The sequence below is a fragment of the Diadema antillarum genome, unplaced genomic scaffold, assembly GCF_040938485.1.
Source record: "Diadema antillarum isolate AM-2024a unplaced genomic scaffold, OU_Dant_1.0 scf00000107, whole genome shotgun sequence".
NCBI classification, from domain to species: domain Eukaryota; kingdom Metazoa; phylum Echinodermata; class Echinoidea; order Diadematoida; family Diadematidae; genus Diadema; species Diadema antillarum.
In genome coordinates, this window is record NW_027270996.1 from 2713720 (window position 1) to 2737045 (window position 23326).

At 41.0% G+C, this 23326-nt stretch overlaps 1 protein-coding gene across 1 annotated transcript in view; it reads right to left on the reverse strand.

The window, feature by feature from the left end:
- Window positions 1-852: 852 nt before the first annotated feature.
- Window positions 853-23326, reverse strand: part of LOC139719247 (doublesex- and mab-3-related transcription factor A2-like) — a 32124-nt gene continuing 9650 nt past the window's right edge. The window contains exon 2 of the mRNA XM_071630676.1: window positions 853-2706. Coding sequence (XP_071486777.1) covers window positions 1784-2706 — 923 coding nt within the window. The 3' untranslated portion in view covers window positions 853-1783. The remainder of the gene's footprint in view (window positions 2707-23326) is intronic.

The window sequence follows — 23326 nt, forward strand, 5'->3', positions numbered from 1 at the left end:
CTCATAAGTGTTGCTAAGCAACAATATCTTGAAAAGTCCCTCATCAGTCCAAGACATTTAATACAACATGAATGACGTCAAAGCCCGTCAAAAGTCAGCCAAAATTTATCATCACTTCAGTCGCAGGCTTGGAGAGTTCTACTTTCAAGGACCATTACTTTAAAAATCAATTCCACATCTTATAGAGAAAATTCGTCATTTTTTTAATGACAGGATTAATCACTGACGTTGAGCATGTACAGGAATATGAATGTATTGAGGTACACGGTGTTTCCAACAAATACATAAAACGACATCACCCTTCCACACTGTCCACGTAATAAGCAAATTCAGCCCATGTTGTATGTGAGGTAAGGAAGGTGTATGTTATCAAAAGGGAAAAAGGAATCTAAAAAGGACAAGAGGGCATTTCATCGAGCGTTTTGTGTGATATTTTTTCTGACAACTGAAAATAAAATTTGATTCTTGCATCTGAGTGGTTGAGAGCAAATTTGTCAGAAAAAGAATCTGACAAAACGCTTGATGAAATGCCCCCCCCCCCCGTTATGTTTGTTTGGTATGTGTCAGTTGCGTGCTTTTTGCGTCATAGAATGTGCCTTCTATACACAAGTACAATTATCTCTCTGTTGGTATGTTCCACAAATTGTTGGCAACGACAAAGAAACCGAGTTCACACAAATACATCGATTAACTGTCCATATCATAGGTAAACAGTGTATGACGCAATGTCGTAACCATAGCATATTATGGCGAGCTCATTATATCTGTTGCACATACCGTCTACATTCAACATGCACTGCTTACATAGAAAACCTGTACTCCAATCCTGCCGAATGGCAAGTCTACGAGTCCAACTCAAAATAGTTCAGCGAGTGACTCTCTTTTCGCTGGTGAATGAGATATGTAGTGCGAATAGTGCCAGCTATTGTGTAAAAGGTAGCAGCAAACAGTGCAGACGAGGAAACTATTTCAGTTGCTCTCGGTTTGAACGTCATGCACGAATCTTTCTCCTGTCTTAAAATATGGATTTTTTAAAAATTAATTTTCTTCTGAAAGTTTTACAGGAACAGAAAAGCAAGATGCATCAGGGATACTAGTGGTACAATTAGACAGTCATCACTCGACAAGAGATTGAGCCTGCATTAGAATTGCTTCATCTTCCAATCATTAGTAACGTTTATCAAACGTGGAAACGATCTGTTCAGTCATTGCAAATAAGAACCGATCCGACACGGCAAGGACGGATAACCATTCACTACTGTTCATGATTGCATTTGTAAGTAACATTTTATCCATTTATCTGGATTGTTTGACTTAACAATTCTGCTTTCCGTTGTGACACAAGCAGAAATAGACGATAGTATTTGCACTGTGTGTGAGTAGGAATTTACTTAGCTCGTTGAGGCTCACAACTCGTCCCTGGTTGCAATTCTTTCTCTTACTTGTTTCTTTTAAGTCCGTAAGACACTGGAATAGATTATTTACACGTGTGGGCAACAAAAACTTCGCACATCAACGAGACTGATATGTTCACAAACTCTTTTGGACATAGAGTTCGCGCTAAAATCTGCGCGCGGGAAATAAGAACGCAAGCAAAGTTCAATGTATCAGTTCTTCGGTCTGTCTCATCTGTTTTTTGAGCAACCATTAAAACAACAACAATAATAACAGCAACAAAGAAATATTTGGCACGTGTCACAATAGACTTCAGTTGCGTTTAGAGTCATTGTCAGTATCAGCGGAATGTAGCTTCGCACGGGATCACGCTCCCTCAGCAGTCCGTTTAATCAGAGTCCACATTACTCGTGATCGAGACGTCTGCAATGGCTCCAGGGCTCTTGTCCGAGTCGCTCCCTGTGCTTCCCGCAGGAGCCCGGGTACTATGGAGCCCAGGGTACTGGGTACAGTCTGGAGGACACGTGGCGTAGGGCGCGAAGACGTACCGAGGGTAGCCTTCGCTGGCAGTGGGGATTTTGCCGGACAAGTTTAGCGGGTGCATTGCGGGGAAGAGGAACCGACCAGGTGCAGCTGCCGCCGCGCTGGCGTGAAGGTCCGCCAGACCAGATGGCGCGAAGATCGGGGTTCTTCCAAGGAGGGCGTCTGCTTGGAAAGGATTCGGAGGTCTATGTGGGAAGAGGAGCGGGAGAGGAGCGGAGCTAGCGGGAGGCAGAGGGGTAAACGCCGATTTCAGGCTTCCCACGCCCAGTTTGTCCGCGTGAAGGGGAGGACGGAACATGGGCGAGCCTAATCCTTGGGCTGCCGATAGGACGGACTGCGTCTGCTGGAACGGCTCTCCGTCCTTCTCCACTGGGGCACCGTGGCTGGCTCGCGAGGAGTTACCACCGTTCTTCGAGGCCTCGTTGGCCGACAAGAAGTGTTCGATTGCCTTGACGAGGTCGCCGCTGCAACCCTGCAAAACCAACTCGAGGACGGCCTTCCGCTGGTGCGGGAAGAGTCGCATCAGGATCTCGATCGGAGAGAGTCGCCCGGGGCGGAACGGCGACACGAAACTGCTGGCCATACCGTTGAACATGTCCAGAGGTGCTTTGCCTTTTTTCTTGGTGTCCTCACCACCTTCGATGGGTTTGTCCGTCGATTCTGGCTCCTGCTCCGTTGCCTTGTGCGGGGGTTCCGGGACACTCGTGGTGGGTGATTCTCGCTCTATCTCTTCCTTGGTCTCCTTCAGGACCTCTTTCTTCTCCTTTCCTGCAAAAGTTACAAAAGAAAAGCAACGATTAATGGAGCATAACTGATTAAGAGATTGTATAAGACTGTTTTCTATACGTCAAGGAAATAGAAATCTGAGAAACTGAGGTAACGATCCTGAAACTATGACAAGATGAAATATTGCTGTAGCCGTCATGTTCGTGATCTTGTACCATTTCGACCTTGTGGAAGTTGTGGTACCGAACTATGAAAATAATTTATTGCGTGGTGATCTTGTTTTTATCATTCTGTACGTTTGTGTCAGGGAATTTTAGGATTTTTTTCAGGGCAAGTCTTACCAACATTATAGCATGACCATGATTTGCGATGTGATATAAATGTCAAGTACAGCTGTGTTCCCCATCATGCATAAACAAAAATGCAAGAGAAACGCTTCACATGGTGATGCTGGCAGTTAAGATATGATTTGTAACACAAAAACAGCAGCCATTATGTGTGAGGGAGTTCCATCACAAATAGATATCAGAAGCGCGCACTGATTTTCCTTTTACATCACACATTGATTACCGAAACACTTTTAACAAGCCTGGACAGTATAGGCCTACTTAATTAGAAAGTCAGAAGGTTAATAACATCTCTTCATTGTAATTAGATTATACAGATACCACTTGCAAAATTGGGATTCGGAGATAATTACTGCTTAAACAGGAGGCAAGTAGCACTAATTTCGACTCATTTGATATCGATTCCTTTATCTAATTTTGTGGGAAAGCAGAGTTGTGTGACTAGCTGCGCGGTATTATCAATCAATATCGAAAGTCACAGTTTAACAGACTGCAAGCAACAGTACATTAGGATCAGTTCGACACATGATCAATACGTCGCCACAGAGTGTCATATATTTACTCATCGTTACACTTTACCAACACATGTTGCATCTCGACTATTTACATCTTCGATTACTCGTAAAAATCAAACTTAACGGCATGCGACAAGACTAAGGGGTTGGGAGAGACAAATCTGCCGTGTATCTCGACAAATTTGGACAGGTTTTTGTTTATTAAAGTGATGTGGCAGGAGCAAAAAAAAAAAAGAGTATTTTTGGATAGATTATTAGCAGAATCATTTCGCAGTCGTTTCTTGTCGCACACGTGGGCTTTGAGTATATTTCTCTCATTTGCTGCGCTGTTACAGTTGGGGCTTGTAGCTTATTTTCCCAGCCAGAGTAAATAATACATCGATCAGCGAGGGGTCAAGTCGCGACCACAAGCCGCTAAACGACGTCAATACCGTCCCATCATTCTTGCTCTATGACAAGCTTCCGGGATTTCTGGGAACGGACCGAAAGGAAAGAGCGTTTGGTATCATTATGAGAACAGTACGTCACCACAGTACAGTATCCTCCCATTCGTCTTCTGATTCATTCGAGGTATTCGTAGTGAGGATTCATGTTCAAATAATCATTCCCTGATTATTCAAAACTTGTAACTGGTAACAGGAAATGACGATCCTTTTTCGTGTTGATATCTTCCACAGTTTTCGATTGAGATTCGTGTGTGGGCGGGCCTTTTCTCCAAAGGTTTTTCATAATCAAAATGCATCATCGAAAGGTCTGTTTATTCTTCTTTTCAAGCACACGTTGCTATTGGACTTTCCAGGAATATAATCGATATGTTGCTACAGTAGAATAAGTGGTTATCACTGTTTCTTGCCAAAGGGGTCATTTGGTATAATAGTCGTATTCATGCGTCCACTCTCGCTTTTAACTATGAACACCTAAGCTGATAAGCTACTAGTGATGATGATGACAATGATTTTACTGATACTGATAATCAGTAGAGATGAGAATAATAAGATAGTGTGAAGATCCTCATACCCAATGATGACCTCTTCAATGACATTGCGAAAGGAATGGTCTGCTCGGTCTGAACATTTTTCTTACGTTCTAAACATAGATGTATTATTCATCTGTCAGTCCTCTGCCCCGATATGTTTAATATCTTGACAAATCTTTCTGGCGTAACTGTATCACATGCAGGTAAAGCAATGAAGTTGTTAGAATTTTGGTTTCTTGCACTCAACTAATAGGCGACTGCCATCACGGCGTTTCAAATAATATTTGAATTCATCAATTCATTTTGACTGATAGTTTCATGAATACAAATAATCATTTGAGAAATAACCTCTATATACATCCACTGTGCTCCATCTTTTTCTACTTCAAGCAAAGCAGGTCATGTGACACACACACACACACACACACACACTATATATATATATATATATATATTGTAATGCTGCCTCTGAAAGCGTGATTTTCTTTTCCTAAGAAGTATGTTAACAATTACGTTGTTACACATACACATAATCTGTCAGTTACTGAAAATAGTTACTGTAATCATATAGTATCTATCTTATTTGTATGTTTTGTACATGTTTATTGTATACTACTGTATTACCTACGTTTTTTTACTTGTGTAACACTGTCGTTAGAATTGTAATCCTTGCATTTGTCATTGTCTTTATTTATGGAATTGCGTTTGAATTTGCATTAAGTGTTTGAATGCAGAAATAACATAAACCAAACCAGTAGTCGGTTTTTGTTGCCTTTTACACTGCAGATTCTAATAACTGGAATCACACCATGAGAAGTTATTGTGTGATCACTGTACATCGGGAGTACGTTAACTCTGACATTCGAGCTTTGAATTTAGATGGCGTAACTTACTAGTCACCTGTGTGTGTTTATTGCCACCGAGATAGTTCACCTTTTAAGTTGGCCATGGCATTCTACCGTTTTCATTTTTTCCCATCTCTTGGCTTTTTTAAAGTTTTTTTTTCTAACCATTTGCTAACAGCCAGTGACAGCGTCGCGCGCCCGTTTAGAAACGACACGTAGAGAGTTCTCCAAGGTCAAATCCGGGGTGCAATTTGGAGAAAGTTTACATGTTCTTGAAAAAAAAAAGAGAGAAAGAAAGATGACAAGATGGGGGTGGGGAAGAGGGAGAGGAGAAATGTACTCACGTTTAAACCTGACGGCACAAAAGCTGAGCAAAATTGATATTTGCTCTGAGACAATTACATTTGCCCACGTTTTGTCAGATTCGTTCGATGCTGCAGTCTGATACCACCACCCATTATATGCTACAAGCCCTTGGACTCCTCCCCAGGGGGGAATGGGGGTAAACTTGGAGGAGAATAGAGGGGGTAAAGTTGTACTAAGTATCGGGAAGGGGGGAAACGTTCTTTTTCCACCGCATCCACTTGGCATTCGTCTCTCCCTTTCTCCCTCTTCCACTGTATGTTTCTTTCTTTTCTTTTTTTCTTTCTTTCGCACTTACTATCCTACATTATAGCTACAAATAACTTTCCACGTGTATGAGAGCAGAAAAATAGACTTGGTGTACACGACTCTCCTCTCAAGAATGTGTGAAAATTAGCCCTCTGAGAGCGAAGGGAAAAGTGGTGCGTCACTACAGAAAAGTGCAGCCGTTGACATCAAATACCGCGGGGCTAATTGCAGAAGAAATTGTCAGTATTCTGGCGTCTCCAAGTAAAAAAAAAGAAACCTGCGTGTGTCACCGATGAACTCTGTGTATTTTCTTTGCTTGACTACACTTTGTTCAAGTTCTTCGCAATGTTCTCGTCTCTTCCGGTGTAGCGATGGAAGACACACACAGACACACACACTCACACACACATACAGAAATTGAATTGTTTGCTTATTGACTTAGAAAGAATAAGGAAACTTGCAGATTACAAGTATTAGGGGGTAATATCTTCGTCTCTTTATCTCGCTGTGTACACTGGTAGAATTTGTTCTTCCCGAACAAAAGCTGGCAGCACCGTGCCCATCTCGTCACACGGGACAGACAGGGGTATATTGCTACCCACTTGGTCTTGTCACATTTGATATCAAATATATGCATACGCCAGATCATCTTTCAGATCGGATTGACACTGTGCAACTATTCAGAGCGTATCATGTAGGAGTGTAATTTTGTTCTCTTTCTTTTTTCCCCTTTTTTTCCGATTCGCAATTGTTTGTCACTACCAGATCATACGATCGCAATCAACTGTTTGCACACGAGCGTTTAACGCCCGTGATGTAGGAACAATTACGGAGGATCATTGTTCGAGGAAACCCACCGCGATTGGTGAAAAGACACAGCGTTGCACGTCTAGAAAGACAGAGAGAGAGAGAGAGAGAGAAAGAGAGAAAAAACTAAAGTCCTCAATTTTTTGCCACATCACTGCACTAAACTGGCACATTAGTCGCAGTATTTCAACACGTCGAGTCTAAAACACACAAACGAACATGCCTCCCCACTGCTCTTTTTTCGACCGTGCTACACCTTTCAAACTGCACCAGTTTGTTTTGGCGCGCACCCTGAAAAGAAGAAACACACAAGGCTTCATCGTCTGATTTGCTCGCCATCTCTTGCTCCCCCTTCTCTCCCTCCCTTTCTCTTTACCTCACCCCCCCCCCACACACACACATTCTTTTTTCCCCGCAATTATCATCTTATAGAAGGCGATGTGTGTCCACATGCTCGACACACTGTCGATTCGTTCGAGGAGATTTGTAAGAACTAAATTGAGTAAATAGCTGGGACAGGGTAACACCCCGATTGTGCGCTATTCTTCTCCTAAACTAATATTGGCATTTTTAGAGAGAGAAAGACAGCAAGAAAGAAAGAAAGAGGGGGAAATAGCTAACCAACCAAAATGTCTTCTGAAATGGATTAAGCAAATTGGAGAATAGGGAAGAGAAACATGCAAAAGAATAGAGAATGTCATCTCTTTGGAACGCCAATGAGTTTTCAATTGGGTAGAATATCGTTCTTCGTTGTGTGTGCACTCGTATTCATCGCGTAGTTTGGGAGACGAACAATAGCGGCGTACGTGGCATGTCCTACTATGCTGCAGTAAGTGACAGCGGCAAGATAGACATTTTGTATGTGTGTGTATGTGTGTGTGTGCGTGTGTATTGTGTAAAAACGAAGCGAGAAGAAGGAAAGAAAGTCAGAAATGATAATGTGATTGGTTGAATTGGCATCACGTGACATTCATTGAATTCGTCATAGTGCACAGTCGTGCAATATTTGAATTCAGCAGTGGGAATCGATCATAGAGAAACACTTTATAATAATAAATGATGCGTAATCTACCATGCACCAACCAAAGATTATTCTAGTTTACCTTCTCTTTGGCATCTCTGAAAAAAAATGACTGCAGCTGCATTTATAGTGTCTTTAATGAACATAGTGCAATCTGTGATAGAACACTTTAAATAATAGAAAATTGGACAGGGTTCAAGAGCATACATATATAAATTATGTATGATTATGTATTATTATATAACATGTATCTTTAATATTAATAAATCATAAAGTATTGTGTGTATGTGTGTGTGTGTTTGTGTGTATTCATAAGAGAGTGAGTGACAGAAATGCATAGTGATAAAAGAAAGCTTTTTTATCTGATTTCTACGGGAACATAATTATAACCGTAGCAAAATAAGGTATATGGTTTTAGTTATGTTTCTCCATTCTTTTCTTAGCGCTCTGAAGACGCACAGGCGATGTCCTTGAGTGTGTGTACGTGTGTGTAGCGTTCAATGTAATGGCATACCGTCGCATATCTATGTCAGTCAGAGTGGGTGAGAAGTATCTCAAAACTAACACCCAAACCATGATTATATGTCCTTTGCATTCATGGGGAAAACATTTTTCCTGCGCACATCAAGGCCCGCACAAGGTGAGCGGAGATTGTCTCCTCAGACAAAGATATTGGCCAATCGGGTGGAAACGAAAACGCCACTTTTCGAATCGACTTCCGGCAAAACGACACGACCACGACATCGGGCGACTGTCATCGATTACAGCTTTCGGCACCCCGATCAACGATGACAACAGTAGGAACAGAGACAACATTGAGATGGCACGAAAACGCCTTTGTGAGAGCCTGGAAATAGATTCTGTTTTCTTCGTTTCATTCGCTAAAAGACATCTCATTCTATGATTGGATAGCTCATAATACCTCTTTTTCCGATCCCCCCCCCTCTCTCTCTCTCTCCCTTTTTATTCCTCAAAATACTCCCTCTTATTTTGGGGGTACATGCTGCACACTTTAGACACAATTTCATTGCTCGGATATCGCACGGGTTTCGAAATATCGGGTTGCCCGTTGGATCGTAACGTTTTACCGGTAGCTCTGCTGTGGGTAGCATCTTGGCGGAGTATCATATTGACACTCTCGCATAGCGCCTCTTTCATCCCACCGCACCGTCAATCTTGTTCCATACAACCACTCGACAACACACATTCAGGGGAAAAGGAATCGGACAAGGAAAGAAGAAAATAAGAAACAGTCAGAAAATTGTTAGGACTTCTCCTCTCTACATCTCCCCTCTCTTTCTCTCTTATTTTTTTTTTCTTATTCCGCTTTATTGGCATCATGATATTACAAGGAGCTCTCCTCGAGCAACATTATGTTCATGCGATACTTTGGCGAGAATGATATTGGTACTCGGGGCGTGAAATCGCGCTGCTCTGGTCTCCTCCGCTGCTCTACCATCATCACTATTGTGACGCTATCCATATCTCGTTGTGGAGCAAAATTCACGCTTTGAAAGATTCCGTAAGAGCAGTGAAATCTTTGCCACAAAGGGGAAGAAATGATGACATTTTATTTGATATTTCGACGGTAGGGAAAGTCGCTCTCTGCTTCTATTGTTAGATGTGCTTGTGACAGTATCATTGAGTTGCTCTGCAAGGATAAGGAATACGACACGAAAAGATATATACTTTGTTGTCGACTTTACATCGATGAAACTGCTATCAATTCATTTGTTCGTTGTGTTTTTTTTAAACTGCAGCCGTATTTCTGTGGCCGATTCATGTAGATAGTTTAGCGTGCGCAGTAGGTAATGATTATAGTTTGTAATACGGGTATTTAAGTTCTAGAATTCGCATTGCCGTTCGATGAGGGGGGAAGGGGAGGGGGAACGAACAAGCTGATTTGTCCAGATGATTGAGGACTCTGAGTCATTTCTGTCTCACTTGTCAATCATATAGGAGAGCAGGTGACTTGAAAAAATGACGTCACATATATTTGAATTCAAGACTAAAAAAATGTTGCAGCATTACCGCCATTTAAAAAAAAATACACACCACAACAACAACAAGAGCATAAAAGACTCTGTCGTTGCGGTCGAAGACCTCGTTCAAATTAAAGAGTAGCGGCAAAGAAATTTTCCATGACCACAAGTCAATAAAATAGAAAGACACGTCAAACTCACCCTCCTATTGCTCTAGCATTGTACTGCAAATCGCATCGTTTGGTAAAGTAACAAAGTTTTGCTGACCTCATGCAAGGAATAAAAAGGGTGCCACGGTCACGAATCATTTGAGACAAGGGTTGGACACTAATTGAATTGTTCTATAGACTAAAAATCACAGAAGAGGTAAATGAGGGAATGTATTTCTTGAAGGGCAATTAGAAGTATTTTTTTCCTTTGTCATTTAGGAGTAGGATTTTTTGATTTCATGTTCTTCTTTGTTCGTTACTTATTTTCAGCTTCCAGCTCTGTTCTTCTAAGTTGTGCCTGTGCCTTTGTCTTGAATAATGCGTTTGTCTTATTTCTGGAAAGGGAGTGGATGAGGGAGGTGATAATGTCGTGCCCACTTTAGTCAATAAAACAGAGGAATTTTTTAGCCCTACACCAAACTTCACAACAAAATAGATTTCTCTCGAAATACACTTCTTCAAGAGGTAGCTGGCCCTTTAAACGTACGCACATTATCTACATAATGTGTCGCTAAGTGCTGTAATCATAGTGCGCGAAATATGGACACCTCCCCGTTTGGGGCGTAGTGTTACACTATCGGCCGATTTTTTTTTTCTTCTGTTCTCAAGGCAGCGGAACGTTCCGATCCAATAATTCATGTTTAGTCCACTTTTACCCCGTTGGCTTGTATCGGAGCTGGAGGCTATCATTTTCCCCTCGCACTTCGGGTGCATTGTATAATATTGTCCTCTTAGATCGCTACTTGAAAATGACTGGATAAGTGACGAATACTCAATTAGTCAAGATCGTTTAGCATTCAGCAGGGGAGAAGAAGAGGTGTATTTGAGGGGAAAGGAAAAGAGAAAGAGAGTGAGAGATGGAGAGAGGGGGAAAGAGAGGGGATGGCATGGGACATGGAGGGGAGAAACCGGTTCAGGAGTGTGATGAATTACTTGTCTTCTTGTCACTATCATAATACAGCCAGAAATGACGTTGTATACCTTCCTTAACTTGAAACATCGAGATTTCATCGAGAAACTGACATCAATTGCCCACCGCAGCACACATCACGGGAATGCATCATACACTGAGATTTTTAAGTGAAGTATTAAAGGATTTTATGCTTTTTTATTTTCATAAACAATATCTACTTCTTTGGATGCAGTAAACCTCAGTTTGTAAAAACATCGAACGCCAAAACGATGCCTACACCAAATGGTTTAAATGGGACTAGGATTTTTTTACTCTTCTGACAACGTGCAAGTGCAACACTAAAGCCTGGGGCCATAGAGAATCCGTCCGTCACTGCCCTTACTACTTTACACTTCTTTTTCTTCTTCTTCTTCTTCCTCTTCTTCTTCTTCTTCTTCTTCTTCTTTGCCCGACATTACAATCACGCTTGCACCCCGAATTCATCTGTCTCATTATGAAATGTACGACATATCACTGGGATTGTGGCAACATTACGGTCACTGTATAAAGCTTAAATAATATTTTACTTCGGAAGAGATGAGATTTAACCGATCGACACAAGGCGACAATATAGTGTAATAACATAATAGATACAGAAGTTACGAGCGGTTTAGTGAATAGTGCCAACATGCAAATGAAAGAGAGTTACATTCATTTCTCATGATTTCTTGCATCCGTTCCTTTGTTAACGAGCCTGAGTCGTCGTATATGGACGTGCAGATCAAGCTATGATGCCTCTCTGCTCTGAGTCATTATAAACACGTCTAACTCGTCTGTCTAGCCCATACCCAGCCGCAATTTGCCCCGATTTAGCAGATCAATACGGCTTGGATGCTCCGCATTGCTGCTTGGTGTGGCGAGAATGTTACCCCGTTGATTGACTCGGTATGGACATGACATGCCGTCTGCTGAAAGGAGCCGAGGAAAAGTTGCGCGGGAAGATCTACTGTAGACATGGTAGAATCCTCTACTATGTAGCAAGTCATCATTGGAGCATTGGTGGAGAAACATCTTCGGTGATAAGAAGCGATAGATTCTTTTTTCTAAGTTAAAGATTAAGAGGATTCCAAAATATTATAACATATGGAACCATACGATTAAAAATATTTAAAGAAAGGCATTGTGTGCTTAAATAATACCTTCACTGAAATGATACCATCACTGATGCGGTTAGGTGGGAGTGTGATGATTTACGTAGCACAACAAGGGGTCATATCCCACGAGACCGACACCCACGAGTCACACAGCCCACGAGTTTGACATTGAAAAAAAGGTCCATGAGTAATGCAGTCCACGAGTCATACAGCCTATGAGTTCGACACTAGCAGCTGACTAGGCAAATAAGGCCGATGAGTTCGACACTAGGTGAAAACAGCCCACGAGTTCGACGTTAGTATAGTAGTATGATAATCGATTTGCATAATCATATATTGCAGGGCTCAAAACCAACATTTTTCTCTAAAATCTTCTAAAATTCTTCTAAAATTTTTAAATCTGAAATGTTGGTGGCCCGAAAAAGATATATAGTGGCCCAACATAAACGGAAACGTAACAATCCATTTCATCGGGCCACCTAAAGACAGCCTTTTGGAAATTTGGTGGCCTGACAACAATCTTCAGTTGCCCCGGGCCACCATGCCACCGTGCATGTAGTGAAAATCATGATAGTAAGAGCGAGAATGAAAAGAGTATTTATAAAGAATGGCGATAATTGTAATTGTTGTGATGTTGCGCACTTCCGTGCACAAAGTTCCTTACCATAACATATCACTACCCCCCCCCCCCCCAGTCACTGAAATCAAATGCACACTGGTAGTGTGATTTAGCTCAGTCGGTGTAGCACATCTGCCTCCAGACCCAAAGGACCTGGGTTCGATTCCCAAGTCTAACCAGGGAGGTAAGATGAGGTGAGTGCGGCACCGACGAAGGTTCAAAGGACACAAGTCCAGCATTCTCTCCTTTTCGTCCACCTCCCTGGTCTAACCGAGCGGTGCTGTGCGTAATCATACCATCCCCTCTAGTAAGATGCATAACACTCTATCCCTCGGATAGGACATAAAATCGAGGTCCCGTGTGTGAGAAAATCACAACTCGTGCACGTAAATGATCCTGCTTCATTCATTCATCGCAAAGAGCAGGGTGCATAACCAGATGAAGTGGTCCCGCCTTACATCCAACTGTATACCCACGGAAGACCAACTAGTTTAGCTGAATATGACTATCCAGCCATCTTCTCAGATGAAAAAATAAAACAAAACAAAAACAAAACAAAACAAAACAAACATTGCTTCCTGTGGAAGACTCATACCGTTTTTTATCACATGTCCTGAAATGCCCGTAATATCGGTCAAATTTCTAATGGGTATGTGTTCGTATTTGTTATTTAACATTACACCTTGTTAAAGAGGGCCGTGGTAAGCCTTAAGTGTAGCTTAATCATGATTGCAAATGTTAGGACTTGAACCCTAAGCCCACTCGTCGGAAGCGCACCGTACCACAGCATCTCCATCGGAAAGAGCATTGAAGCGAGACGCTACCAGAAACATGTTGGCAGCGGGAGCCAAAAAGACACAGTGTCCAGCATTGAATGACAGATCTGGGGAAAAATGAAAGGGCCTTAGCTAACGTAGATTTGTGGACTTCGTGTTAATGCAGGGATCGCATTGACTTTTTAAAGGACAAGTTCACCTTCATAGACATATGGATTGAATGAATGCAGCAATATTAGTAGAACACATCAGTGAGAGTTTGAGGAAAATCGGACAATCCGTTGAAAAGTTATGAATTTTTGAAGTTTCTGCTCAGTCACGGCTGGATGAGAAGACTATTACAGCTGACGATGTCACATGAGTACAACGATATAAAAAAATATAAAGAAAATTCAACATATTTTCACTTTTATCGCATAATAAGAGAATGCTTGACTTCCCTCTTTCAGAAGGCAGAGGGAATAATATTCACGACTCACGAGGGGACTGCATTCTACAAGCTTGGCTTTTTAGCAGTCCCCTCCATTTCCGACCTTTTCTTTCTTATGATTCAGTCACATTTTGCCCATGTATTTTTTCAGCTAGTATGTTTATGGAGTCATGTAAACAAATGACGTGCATCTAAATTTCATTTGGAAATGTAATAGTTACATTGTACTTAATTTGTTTATATGAAATTGTCATATTATATGTTTTGGCCGGAAATGAAATAAAAATGAAATGAAAAAATGAAATATTACCCTTAACATACGTCAGTGACAAGTCAAGAAAATGTGCACTTTTTAAAAAAAGTAACATTTTGTGAAATTCTCTTTATATTTTCCTTATACTGTGTACGCATGTGACATTATCAGCTGTAGTAGTGTTCTCATCCAGCAGTGACTGAGCAGACACTTCAAAAATTCATAACTTTTTAAAGGATTGTCCGATTTTCCTCAAACTCTCACTGATGTGTTCTACTAATATTGCTGCATTCACTCAATCCACATGTCTACGAAGGTGAACTTGTCCTTTAAGCTTTTAATCTGTCTCAGCCATGTTGCCTAATCAGCTATATCACTAATAGACTAACAAAATATCATTGAGAGTGTAAATGATTCATTGATAACTGCACGTGGAGAATGATGTGAAATTGTCAATGATGACTGTTTCACGTGCTTTCATATTCCGGGAATTCAGGCTAAGAAATATGCACTCGGTCGACCTGTCTCCACATAAATGCATCACGAATATTTACTGGTGCGGTGTGTTGCATTATTATGTCATGAGGATGACGTTTTCTGAACAATGTTTTAGATAAACCCCATAGCTAACCATTTGAACGGTCTGTGGCGAATTCGGCGTGGAATGGTCAGGCCGGCGGGTGGGGGGGGGGGGGGGGGGGGGGGGGGGGGTAGGGATGTATGAGGGGTCTCACTGGGGAGAAAATGCGATATTGCATATCAGGAAAAAGAAGGAAAGTAGTTAGAAAGAGTGTGCTGAATTTATAATCCCACTTATCGTCATCGCGGCGCGCGTTTTGACTTGAAACAGTATCTCTGTCACCGGCCTGTGACGAGACGTTTCCTCACCGCGAAACAGAATTAAAAAGTAAGAAATGGGGCTGAAGAGCTCCAGAGTGTAAGAGAAAGAGAAAAAACCCGCAGAGATGGATATATAGATAGATAGACAGAGAATAAGTGGATGAGTGACAGAATGAAAGAGAGAATGATATACAGAAATAGAGGATGATAGTTAAAACGGTATTTAGGTAGGTAGATATTGGAACCAGACTGACAGTATTAGATAGATAGATAGATAGATAGATAGATAGATAGATAGATAGATAGATAGATAGATAGATATAGATAGATAGATAGATAAATAGATAGATAGATAGATAGATAGATAGATAGATAGTAGATAGATAGATAGATAGATAGATAGATAGATAGATAGATCGATAGATAGGTAGATAGATTGATAGATATAGATAAACAGATAAAGGAGTGAATAGGTATATAAATAGATGAATAAACAAATAAATATGAGTATAGATAAATATTATATTTATGACAAACAGAGAGCGGGTGACAGGGAGAGAGAAATATAGAAAGAGTTAGAGAGAGAGATAGATAGATACTTTCAAAGAGACGAAATAGTAAGAGATAGATATTGATAGACATAGATATATATATATAAAAAAACAGGAAACTAGAGAAAGACAGAGAGGAGGGAGGGAGGGGATGGAGAAGGAGAAATGACTTGGTGAAGATGAAACACTACCTGCGACGGCTCTCGGAATATTGAACTCTGTCCCGCGTGAAGTATCGGCGGGAAATTCTGCGCCACTGTTTTCCCTCTGACGGCAGGAAAGCGAAGGGGAGTAGCAATGTATCTTGCCAAGAAATCCATATCTTTATACAGCATAAACCCTGCTAATGAATTTCCGTGCGGCTGAAGGGGTCTGTCGAGCGTTTTGCAACGGAAAGGATTTTCGCCGGCGTTAAGTTTCCCATCGTGGACCTATCTTGTTCGTGTTGCTCCTGTATTATTCATATCATATAAGTGGGGGGTAAGCGAGAAGATAGCTACAAATTTATGATACATTCGAACGAACGCGATGATATATCTCTCCTCTCTTCTTCTTTTTCTTCTCAACAAGGTTTTAAGTTGTCTATATCTGGGTCACTTCGTTCTTGGAGAGATGCTCCATGTAACGGGCATGTTTTCACAGAATACGTTACCATAATCATCTTTCTCAGCGATATGATGTGTGGAATATCCACGTTTCCTTTCTCCGCATAACGAGAATTTTACGTTGATCATTGTGAGAGAAGTGTACCTCTTCGCGATATTATTATTTCGGGGGGATAGAATAGTTTTTTGTTCATCAGGCGTCGCAGTTAAATCCGTTTATATTTCAAAACGTGATGGCGAAAACTGAAAGGGTCATCAGACAAAAGAGAAAAATATAATGTTGTGCGAAATTTAGATGAAATACACGTCAACGGGAGAGTGATTGTGGTTCAGAGACATCGTTTAAAAATTGCTGGGTGTTTAATGAAATAAAAACCACTTGAATGAATTTTGTATACAAAATATGACGTTCGACGAAGGGATTAAAGCAAAACACTCAAGTATACGTAATCATGAAAATATACTTTGTCGTCGGTATTAAATCATCTAATTACAAATGTCATCATGGTATCAAACCGTTCCTTTTAAGGTTTACTTTGTATGGGCAAATTGAGTACGGCTCAATCTGTCAATCAAAAGATCTCACACTTTTGGAACATTCAAAATCATAAATACTGCGTTCTCTAAACACATCCAATTGTTGTATTTACCTGTGACATGTCAGTCGCCGATTAGCCATCGTTTGAGAAAGATGACAGCCCGTCGTCGAAACTGTCACAGGTGAATGCAACAATTGGCTGTGTTTAGAGAACTCGATCTTTACCATCACTGTGAACTTCTCACTCAATTCAACAATCATATTTAGAAGGAGTAACATGGCTTCGTATTCCATAATATCAGACACGCTCGCATCATATCACAGAACCATGCAGCTTAGCGAGTTTCTGTACAACCGGAGATACTGCTGAGCAATGTCTTTCATATCTACACTAAAATATTCGCACTGCAGATGATGTTGTTTACCAACAGGGATTTTTGTGTGAAAGAAGCATCAGGTTGTATACAAACTGTTGGACCTGACGGAACTTCTCACTTACACGAGTAGTTTTCACAAGCACCTTTTTCCCCCCGTACAATCAAGTTGCTTTCCTGAATTGAAATTGTTATGATATGAAATGATATGGCATTGCATCGCATCAATAAAAACAAAAATAGAAATGATTATAACATAAGGTCAGATTAGAAGTGCAATGAACCTCCAGTGACACTCTGTGAGACACTGAAGATGAATAAGTTATGATTAAGAGGATTAAAATCAATTGATATCTAACCGGTGTCGCATCTCATCAAGAAACAAATAAATTGTTAGCCGTGATGTTGAACCGACCTGGGTGAATTGGATGATGTGCACTTAGCAAAATTCAATATCGATTTTTTTTTAATACTGAGCGGATTGTTCCAAGAGAGAAGGGGAGGGAGGGGGCATTGGGAATGGGAAAAGAGGAGTGCGAATGAAAGTGATGCAGCGGACATTGATGGGGGAGGGGCCGGGAAGGGTGGGTGGGGGTGGTGGTAGAATACGGGTGGGGGATGTTGACATAGCAGCGTGCTTGGTTTGAGTTCTCTGGCTCATTACAAGTGAAGAACGATTAGGACATCTCGAGTGTTGTCTACCAGAGACTCGCTGTACTTCCATATACTCGGGGCTACGTGAGTCAGAAACGCACGAGGACTCTTCGGGGCGCTGGTAAAGCCCAAATGCCCCGCGCCAGTCGCGGAAAGAACGGCGCGCGTGAGCCACTCATTCGGCCACTCCAGCGGCTCGGTGGCAAACCGCGCAGACACTCATGCATTTATTCAAGAGCGTTTGTCCCGGTTAACATGCTCGTGCAGCGGGCGCTCGTGGGAGGGCGAACGGGCGCAGGAGGCAGGTTCGTGCTGTCTAACTCCGCCTTAAGAATCCCTCTGCAGCACTGTCGCCTGGAGTCGCACTGTGTCTCGCGTTGTTTGCATGTCTGTGTGTTTGTGCATTTCTGTGTGTGTATGCATTATGTGTGTGGGATGTGTGTGTTGCTTGTGTATCTTCATCTATATCTTACTCGTCTTTCTATCATGTTTATGCGCTATAGTTATTTCTTTTACGGCTTCCAATAACTCCGTTCGAAAAACGATGCTTACATAAATTTAAAAAGAGAAGATGGAGGTTAGGCATACAATCATATTCCAGTGAAATAAGGAACATCTCATCTGTTTTTGGTCTAATCATCTTCATCTGTTGCTTTGTGATTTAATCTTAATCAGTACCAATAAACACTACGGATTCCAGTAAACGATACAATAAAATCAACTGCGATAAACTATGTAGATGTCAATCATCCTGGTTTTTTTATGAATCACCGGTACGTCGGGGTTTTGGTGGAGGGGTTCGTAACTTCGAGACGCCAAATTATTTGCGGTATATCTTATTTAAATGATTCAAGAGGCTCGAGAAGAGACTAAGTCGAATACTAGAGATAGCTGTGGTGTTAGTTTATCAAAGCCAAATGCATTATTTCTTTGTAGGTGTCGTCTTTCTTTTCTGACTGACAAACTTGCATCGATAGCAGACACACAAAATACGGACGCACACACACACACACACACACTCGCATACATCTTATACACCTATTAAGATTGACGAGTAATCGTGGCTCAAGTACGCGGACGGGATAGTCGACACAATTCCATGTGCCAATCAAAATGCAAATTTGCGCTGGAGTGTATCCAACTTGATCCCAGTCAACCTTCCGTTTCCATGGGGCTACGAGTTTGGAATCAATAAAAATGGCACACATACTTATGGCATTTTTCTCTCTCCCTCTCTCTCTCTCTGCCTCCCTTCTTTCAACTATACAATGACACAATGGAGATAGTGTTAATCGTGCGAATTATAGATGGATTTTTTTTTCTTCTTCTTCTTTTGCTTTAACCCAGTATTTAGTGGTGCAGTGAGGGATTCGGCATGTATTTGTGCTGGGGCCCCATGTAATTGATTCGGGCCACCGATGGGCGAACCGTAACCTTCCCGCCCGCGCCGGGCGTACGTGTGTGGGACACGGCCGTACCTGCGGATATTTGGACACGTGCAGCGGGCGCTTCAGACGACACTCTCCGCCGCCGAGTTCCGCGAAGGAATATCGCGGATTCGTGGGAATCCGCCGGCTACAGGGCGTCTGTCTCATGCCTGACACAGACCTCTAGCGAGGGACCTACTTACTGTGTTTTTGTTTTTTTGTCATTCTTTCAGATTACATAGCCATTCCCGGCTGTATCCACGTTTGTAGGTGTACAAACGAATTTGCAACACATTCGTCACCAATTTGATTCGTGGAAAAAAAGCGGAATACACTTTTTGATACACTGCGCAATCACAAATATGAGCTGAAGAAACCCGCACTGAAGACTTACGGTGTTTGACAGCGATGGATGATATCGAAAAATGATCATATCGCCTCGAATGACGTAACAATCAATGTAAAACAGTCACAGCTGCCAATGCCTTGCGAAAACGTGTGAACTAGCGACGCTCTCGGTGCAACATCTCATGTCTGAGTCGCTTTCAGAAAACGTTTGGAGGTATATAGTAAAAATACCAGTTTGTAGTTAGGAGGACGTTTGTTTTGTTTATATCATATCCACTGTCATCGGCGACACCACGTCACTCTTCGTGAATCCTTACGTGTTTGATAAAAAGACATGAGACTGTTGAACCTCTTAAAAATGCTTAACGGATATGTTGAACCTCTTAAGCTATAAGCAGACCATTAACCCATTCCAACCCACTGCTTCAATTTGTCATTGTCTATAAGTATGAACAGCCCGTCACTAGTAATAGCTGATTGAAGCCAAAGACTTGAATACTTAATTTGCTGGTGAAAAATGCACCTTTTTGTAATATCATGAAAAAATAACGAATGCATCCAGGCAGAAGTTGACGAAATGGAAGTCTCTTTCAAAACCAGAAATCAATAATCTAACTGCAGCTGAAAAAAAAAATGAATAACCCTTGTAGAGTGTGCCTGTGTAGTACCTATCTCCTATTCAATTTGCAGTTTTCCCTCTTTGTAATGTACGCCTTAGGCATAGTTTTGTTAACGAATCAAACAGTAAACTGAACATTCATTTCAGCAGGGGGTTGTCCATGCATAGTTATCCTTGGATACAACTATTCACCTGGTAGGGAAGATATAAAGATATCTTATATATAAAGATATATCAATAGGTTGAATGTTTGTAAATTGGTGTTGATACAAGACATGTTATATGATGTTTTTTTCTGTTTTATGATGTTGGCAAAAAGATGCCTGTCTTATGTTTTATATGTCATTTGAATGCTGTTCGTGTAATTGTGTATTGTATATTTTTTGTTTTGTAAAAAGCATGTGAACAAAACAAATATCCATGATATGGACAATAAAGACTGAAATAAAATGAAATGAAATATCACCAGCATTATCATTTTGAACTTTCCTTTCTTTGCGTTAATAGCTGCACTATAATAATCATGACTGTCCTCAGTCGACATTGGTCGGCACCATAATGATACTCAACTTGGAGCAACCGCGGTCGCAAATCCATGCTTTTATGATGTATCGTCAACATCCGCAAGCCTTTTCTAACATTTGCACCACTCAGTGGTTGCCCTTAAAGGAGGAATTACCAATTTCCATTATGATTGTATTCCACAGCTGCGTGCTGTAGTAGTCAAACATATGGTTACTTTTTATTCGCTCTCCCTCTCCGTGTCTCTCCGCTCCCCCTTCTCTCTCGCTCTATCTATCTTTTTATGTCACTCCCTTTCAGGGGAGAAAAATAAACTGAAACCATTTTTTTTTTTTTTTTGCGAATCAATACCAGATGTGAACTTCGTCACACCTGCAGAGGCGATGGCACGTTGGCTTTTGCTCTGGAAGCGTTAACTCCGGCACATCATATTGGATAATACTAATTAGTGAAAGACAAATGAAAGTGAGAGCGATGTGGATTCGTCCATCACCTCGACCGGGGCAATTGGGCAACTCTCAAGGCAACAACGAACTCGATGCTGTTAACAAGAACACAAACGGTATTCTTTAAATTCTTTCTGCAATATGATAGCTTTTTTTATTTGATGTTGTCGTTTTTGCTGGCGTCGAGAAGCATGGCGTCATTTTGAGAATAAAATCTCATGATCTCGGAATACAACATGTCAGTTTCTTTTTCTAACTATTACATAAGAATGTCAAAGAAAGACTTTGTAGAGAACTTTGCTAATTGGGAGGGGGCTCAATAAGGTAGGGAGGATCAATGAACAGTAAACAAACAACATGACAATATAACTATGTCAAAGCCTATACAAGGAGAAGGGGGGAAAAGTCACTATAGATGGAACAAAATAATTATTTGAAACATGAACGCGTTTACCTACAGCGGCAAATGAACTCTTGTGAGGACGGAGGCGATGCACTTTTGAGCTAGACAAACGATCCGATCATTTCTCGTGGTTTTCAGATCCCTCCCAAATCCCTGTGAAATAAACAGAGAGCGCGGCAGAATTCTGCCCAGGAACCTCCTCGGGTACAAGCCATGGAAACCTCTTGCCACCACGGTTAGTTTGGCCGACGCAAATCTTTGGCTGTATCCCCCTTCCAGATTGTTTCGTTTTACCCTATTCCTCCAAAAAAAAAGAAAAGAAAAAAAAAGAAACCTCCTCTTTTAAGAACGTGTCAACGTTATAAAGGGGTGGCCAAAACAAAGAGAAATGAAAAATTAAATAAAATGAAGGGGACGTTTTTTTGGTGCTTATTTGTTTTATAATTTCCTTGCGCAAAATGGACAGCTCCTAAGGTCAAATACACTTTTGGAGAGGGGTGTGTGGAAGATTCTCCATTTGAAGATAACTGGAGTTATATGGAGAACTTTGTCATCTTTCTACTGTATCATTGATTGAGAGGGCGATCTCACTTAAATAATGATTTGGGGTCTATCTTCAGCAACTAATAATCTTTTCCCTCAAAGTCATGACAAGTTATTGAATCATATAAGAAAGGGTTTTTAATTGTGAAGGAAACAAACTGTTCATAATATGAGACTTTATGCTGAGAAAAAGAAAATAATAAGAGATGACCTGTGTGCAGGTCAATGGGAGACTTATGACCCGATGACGTCATCACTTCACCACATTTGCCTGTGTGTGTCTTCCACAAATGCCAGGGATAAACCTTGAATTTCCATAACTATCTTCCTTAGCCCGATATTGACGAAACTGTTACCACTCTGTATAATTAACTCAGAACTTAAAATCAACTTGAACATGTGGTGAAATTGCGCCCAGAATAATGGTTAAACATTGAAATACAGATAAGAATAAAGACGAAAATAACCAAAACAATTCCAATGTACGAGTAGCCCAATCATGATGCTTTGAGTAGATGGTCAACATATATCATTTAATATTTTGTTATTTCGTCTGGTCTTTTTTTGTGTGTATTGTTTTTCTTCTTCTTTTTTTTGTTTGGGATTTGTGTTTGAGTGTTAACAGCTTCGTTTTCAGTATTATGTTATGAATGGACGGGGGGATGGGAGAGGGTAAACGTTTGACAATTTTTGGTATTTTTTGTATTTGTGTGCATTTTGTTTTTGGTTACTGTATTTTAATCAACGTATTGTATTTTTGTTTTCTTTGTTTGATATGTCTGTTATTGTACAATGTATGATGATGTATATGTGATTTAATCGGGCACGGACCAGCTGAAGAACAGCCATTGGCTGAAGCCGGTTCCGTGCGAAAATAAAATAAACTGAACTGAACTGAACCACGCTATACAGACTGCATTTGATACCTTATGATAGCGACTAAGCTCACTATCTTCATGAATGTAATTAAAGGAACGAGTATGTCCTCAACATTTCAGGAAGAAATCTACAACAACGATTCTTAGCAGAAATAAGACACAAGAAGAGACAAGAAATCATCAAAAACCAAAACAGTTGTGAGATGTTTACTAATTTCTTATACACTACATCTTACCAGGCAATGAAAGCATATTTTTCTAAGTATTCTTTCGTTGTTTGTCCAGATTTTCATGTTCTTACTTGTTCTTTTAGGAATGGGGTAATACTCGGAGACATCTTTGAGGAAGCGCACCTCAACACGACACTGACTGTGATCATGAGGAGGGGGGTTAGGGCAAGTTTGCATGGCGCAGAGGTCGCAGAGAGCTCGATGTTGATGACGTCACGGGGGACTCACATTTCACAAAGGTGTTAA